Source organism: Eulemur rufifrons, chromosome 16 (genome assembly GCF_041146395.1).
Source record: "Eulemur rufifrons isolate Redbay chromosome 16, OSU_ERuf_1, whole genome shotgun sequence".
In the NCBI taxonomy this organism is placed as follows: Eukaryota; Metazoa; Chordata; class Mammalia; order Primates; family Lemuridae; genus Eulemur; species Eulemur rufifrons.
In genome coordinates this window covers 11390290-11395875 of record NC_090998.1, presented here as the reverse complement: position 1 = coordinate 11395875, position 5586 = coordinate 11390290, and the positions used below count along the sequence as shown (strand labels likewise).

The 5586-nt window shown below is 42.4% G+C and overlaps 1 protein-coding gene across 1 annotated transcript; it reads right to left on the bottom strand.

The window, feature by feature from the left end:
- Window positions 1-970: 970 nt before the first annotated feature.
- On the bottom strand, window positions 971-4648 carry LOC138397022 (basic salivary proline-rich protein 3-like). Its single transcript, XM_069490876.1, has 4 exons — window positions 4518-4648; window positions 3448-3483; window positions 2262-2503; window positions 971-1066 (listed from the first exon to the last, which is right to left on the bottom strand). Exons 1-3 carry the CDS (start codon window positions 4579-4581, stop codon window positions 2280-2282), a joined length of 324 nt encoding a protein of 107 aa, XP_069346977.1. The 5' UTR covers window positions 4582-4648; the 3' UTR covers window positions 971-1066; window positions 2262-2279.
- Window positions 4649-5586: the final 938 nt, after the last annotated feature.

Sequence of the window (5586 nt, the reverse complement as noted above, 5' to 3'; positions counted from 1 at the left end):
CATGAATATAAACTTTCATATTATGTTTATCAGCATACACAACTAACTAGCAGATATCCACTTTTTAAAAAATGCTAATAAGAAATGTAAAAAAAGTCTAAGAAGACTGGTAAGATAGAAAATGACAAAACTATAGACAAAGTCATGCATTTTTTTTCTTTTAACATCTGGAAGAAATATTGTCAGGGAATATTGTAATTAGACCTTTCAATAAAGCTATCTTAAAAAATCTTAATTTGGAAGCATTTAATTCCTTACAATTTTAGTCTACTGTGCTTCCCTAAAATAATTATTAGAAAGTTATGTATGTTATCCCATTACTCTTTGTCATTTAAGGTAGTCGTTAGTATTATTCTCATTTTAGATAAAGAAATGGAGGGTCTTAGAATTTTAAGTTAGCTTACTGAGAATCCAGAGCTAGCAAGCAAAAGAGGACTTAAACTCAAGTCTGAAGGACCCCAAATTTCTTGTCCATTAAAATACATCATGATGCCTCCTTTATGAAATCCACACAGGTTTTGTTAAGTAATGATGGGGGAACATAGGAAGGGAGAATAGTTAGCAATGATAATAAAGGGGAGAGAGGGTACAGTGGATTCTAGGAAGAAGAGGGCTAGAACCACATTGATTTCCCTAGAAACCGGGATCAATTATTTTGAAAATTTTAAGAATTTCCTCAGTCTCTGAAGCTTCCTCATATTTGTTATATTTTCCTTATTTCCTGGAAACTACTAGAATATCAGTTAAAGATCTCAACACAACAAAAAACTAGCATGTGTGCTACAGAAGCCACCGAGGGGAGGAATAATGGAACTTTCTCCCGTGGCAGTGGCTGGATCAGGATCAAGGAGGAGGGGAGCTTGCTGGCAGCATCCCCAGTTGGAAGCATTCCTGGACGTTCTTAAATTGTATTCATGGCCCTCAAATTCCAGCCTCACAAACACCCAGAAATAAAGATGGCAATCAGAAATTGCATGCTAATTATTTTATTGGTTTATCCAAGTTAAAGTTATAAGATTGTTCGAGTGTCAGAGCTGCTTCATAGATTGTTGTCTTCTTATTCACTCTATGAAACAAAACAAACAAACAAACAAACAAACAAACAAGAAAGTTTATAAAGAAGACATATCATGACAGAAAGTGTCCAATCCCTTGCTGGTACCACCGCAGTGTGGTAAGTGAGAGCCCACCTTCTCTCTCTCTTTCCCTTCTTCCTCCCCCCTTTCCTTCCTAATTTCTCTTCGTTCACTCTGTTTATTCACCTAGCAGATAATGTGCACTAAATTGTTGCTTACAAGATGAAGAGAAAACATTATTCTTAGAGTGTTTCTGTTTTGGTTGCTGGTGAATGTGTTCAGTGATATACAGATGGTCACTGCAACATAGCGTGTGATAGGGAGAAACTGACACCAACCTCAATGTCCAGTGACAGGGGTTGATTAAAGAAATCATGGAACAAATATACAATGGAGTAGTATGTAATTCTAAAAAAAAAAATCCAAACCAAATCAAACAACAACAAAAATGTCAAAACACGGAAGAGATCTATATATCTCTATGAACTGATACATAAGTTTTCTAAGAAATACGATTTGAAGTGACCAACATACAGATCTGCATAGAAAGTATCATATCATTTGTGGAAAAAAAAGAGTTATACATGTTTATATACATATTTCCAAGAGGATTTCCCAACACAAATGGTTAATGGTGTTGGGTTCTAGGGAGAGAGTAGGGAGCTAGGATGAGATATGTCTTTAATATTTAGCTTCATGCCTTTCCGTTGATCATGTATTAATTGAAAAGTAAGTGTATGAAAAACTAGATAACATTTAGCAGCATCAACTTCAAGACTAATTTAGCTGAAATATTGCACCTGAGAGGCTTGGTGTGTGGCAGGAATGAGCAAAGAGTGTTCAGGTGGAAACCTGAGAGGGCAAGTCATTGACTCTGAGCACAGGAGGAAGAGGACCACAAGGAGAGCATGGCTCTACTTCCTCCATACCAAGCCAATTTTAGACAGGTAATCATTCAATGGAAAGACGTTTTGGGGAAGTATTTTCCTGGATCAAAATTATCTTGGTGAGCTTGTTATGAATACAGGGTCTTGCTACCCTATCTCAGAATATCAAACAGAAATCTTTAGAAATGGGATCTAGGACGATACAATATGAACATGTTTACAGTTGATTCACTGACACAATAAAGTTTAAGCAATGTAGCAGTTAGGGTCATTGATGAAAAATGAAGTACAAGCATACCTGTCACTGCATTTTAGATTACTGGGATGGGCCTTCTTCGGCAGGGTTTTCTGGAACTGCTGGTGCTTCTCCCGCAGGCTCTCCAGAAGGAGGTGGTGGTGGAGGTTCTGAGGGTGCTCCAGAAGGAGGTGGTGGTGGTGGTCCCGAGGGCGCTCCAGAAGGACGTGGTGGTTTTCCAGGGGGAGCTCCAGAAGGAGGTGGTCCATGGGGTTTGTCTGGCTTGTGGCTTGGTTTCCTTATATCTGTGAAAGTAATGCACAAGAATAGCTGAGCTCAGTGAGGAAAGACTCTCTTCTTTTTTCACTTCTCTGATCTTATCACATAGCCCCTTTCCCCCACAACCTACCTCTCAAAGGCCACCCTCCCTTCTGCCCACTGCTTCCTTATGCAGATCTCTTAATTTGTACACTTGATATTGAATGTCTCTCACTCTCTCTTTTTTTTTTTTTTGCTTGTGGGACAACTATGGGTACCTAAAATTGGCACAAAAGTAGGTCTTATACAATTTAGAATCCCCAGAGGATATCACCAAGATCAGAAGAGAAGCAAAGCGATCATGAATATCAGTTGCCAGTTATGTTTCAGGCTGCTGTAATGACTTGCTAACTGTGACTCCAAATCTGGGCACCTGAGTCCAATGGGGAGAACTGGAGCTGATTCCTGAGGTTCCGAGATCCAAAGAAAGAAACAGAGAAGAGAAAGACAAGGTGGTGGCCCACACCGATTCACTCGATAGCTTGGCACATTTTCATCAGGAGCAGGGACACAGGTAAGTGTGTCAACGCAGAGAAAAGGGAAGTAGACACTGATTTATTTGCATTTCTCCCTGATGCCATAGAAGCATGAGAGGAATGCCTGGGAAGAAAGAAGCAGCTGAGGCTGTCAGGGGGATGGAGCAGTCAGAGTGAGGACACTTCCCCTTCCTCTAGCCTCTGTCAGCAGTCAGACCTGGCCTGGGATATTAGGCAACACCTATTGTCATCTCAGCCAGGGGATCTGTCACTCAAGGTGGTGGCCCTGCTCATGGTCACCAGAGTCACAGTTGGGTGACGTTTGCCTGAGTCTAATAGGAGCACTGACAGTAATGATACCTGATAAGGAAATGATGGTGAGACGATCCTGGAGAGCTCAAAAATCCTAAGGGAAACTAGTAAAAGAGCATTGATTGAGGAGTATTGGAATTTACCTGGTAACCGGAGAGGAGACTCTTCAGACTGGACATCTAGGAAAAGAAGCACAGGATGAGATTAACGTCACATCACAAATCTATCTGGGCTCTCAAGGCTAGGGGACTTTTGTCCATACTCCATGTATCCCTAAAGTTAACTCCCCTCCCCTGCCTGTGGTGCTGCTGGAAAGGGAGGAAGTCATGAGGAGGTGGCAGGGTTGTCACTGTGCAGAGTGTCAACCATGAACTCAAAAAAGAAAAGCCCTTTTTGTCCTCCCTGGGATCTCTCAAACCTAGTGCTAATTTAGGGTGTGTGCTCTGGGCATTGCAATGTGATATTTCAGTATTCTTCTGCTCCCCTTCTTCTCTAATTACTTTGCTTATATCCACATGCTTTCTCAAGAAGGCAACCCTGGAGTATTTATTTGGATATGATATTACACACTCGGCTCACAGCACATTGAAATATTAAATGTGAGTGGGAGAACACTGACAATCTTAGGCCCCGATATTTGTGTATGTCTATGTAGACAGAAGCAAATTTATTATCTGAATGTCCATCTCTGAACTAGCTTGGATGTGTGTCCATGTGTTTCATTGATCCTGCAGCCAGCAAGCCCACCGTCCCCACTGTTGACTCTGATCACTATAGTAACTTCCCAACAGGGCTTCCCTGGGTCAGTCTTTCCATCCTCCCCTCCATCCTTTCACAGCACAGTCACAGAGACCTTTCTAGAAATGCACATCTTACCTTGTCATTCCTTTGGTCAATGTTTTCCATTGGACCCCAATGTACTTTAAATAAAGTATAAGTCCTTGGCATAGATTGAGGACATAAAAGGTCTTAACATTGGCATGACAAGTCTGTAGCCCCTTCCCATCCCCCACCCTCTTGCCTACCTGCCCCTCCGCCATGTGGTCTCCTAAGCCCCAAGCTGAGTCACAGTGCCTCCCCTACTCCCTACCTCCCACTTGTTTTCTCTTTTTACCATTATCTGTTCTCTGAGCTGAGGTCAGAGCCAGCAAGTCCACTGAGATCTCCTAAGCCCCAGGCACTGAAACAGTACCTTCTCTCCACTTTGCGTTACCTTCAATCACGCTCTCAGCTGCAGTCAGGGCCAGGAAGGCCACTGAGAGCAGGACCAGCAGCATCTTGGAGGAGGTTCAGGGTTTGGTCCCCCAACTCTGTGCTGGGAGAAATGGGGCAGTTCCCTTTATGAAGACAATCAGAACAATGGCACCTTTGAGCTCCCTCCTGGGTGGGCCTTATCATCTAACAGCCTGGGTTTGCTTTGCTCACATTAAATCAACTGCATCCTTTATTTCTCTCTGGGACTTTAGCCAAGCAGGATGGGGTGGGTAGGATGTTCATTTCTAAAAGGTACAACTTGTGACTTTGGCAGAGTTTTTGAAGGAACAGAATCTCAGCAATCAGCACAGATATTAGAATTGAAGTGGTCATTGTTTGATTTCCAGTGTTTGGTGGGACTATTACTGAATCCTCCCACCGTGTTGTGCTGTGTGTGTGTGTATGTGTGTTTATGTGTATGTGTGTGTCAGCAGGGATCCTATAGGCAGAGATGAACATGGTCAATATTTCTGGCTATTATAGCCGAGACTCCATCACTCATTGTGTGTATGTGCATATGTATATGATATTTAGTTAAATTTTTTGCGGATATAGTGATCATTTCTGTTTAACTGTGAGAAATATGAGGAGAAAATACATTTGGGTATTCATGGATGACAGAAGTTTGACCCTCACCTTGTGAGTTAGTCTGTTTTGTCTTGCTATAAAGGAATATGTGAGGCTGGGTAACTTATAAGGAAAAGAAGTTTACTTGGCTCATGGTTCAGCAGAATGTGTATAAGGAGCATGGCGCCAGCATCTGTGTCTAGTGAGGGCTTCAGGGAGCTTCCAATCAAGGCAGAAGGCAAAGGGGGACCAGGTGTGTCACAAACCAAGAGAGCAAGAGAATGAGGAGGTGATTCCAGGCCCCTTAAACAACCAGTTTTTGTGTGAACCTGTAAAAAGAGAACTCACTCATTGTCCCCGGGAGGGCACTGAGACATTCAGGAGGGATTCACTACCATGACCCAAACACCTTCCGCCAGGCCCCACATTTGACACTGGGATGAAATATCAACATGAGATTT

Excerpts from the sequence above, each read along its gene's own strand:
- LOC138397022 (XM_069490876.1), bottom strand. The coding sequence starts at position 4,581 with ATGCTGCTGGTCCTGCTCTCAGTGGCCTTCCTGGCCCTGACTGCAGCT. Across the intron at positions 3,484-4,517 it reads AGCTGAGAGCGTGATTGAAG|ATGTCCAGTCTGAAGAGTCT; the intron begins GTAACGCAAAGT and ends TTCTTTTCCTAG. Across the intron at positions 2,504-3,447 it reads GTCTCCTCTCCGGTTACCAG|ATATAAGGAAACCAAGCCAC; the intron begins GTAAATTCCAAT and ends TTACTTTCACAG.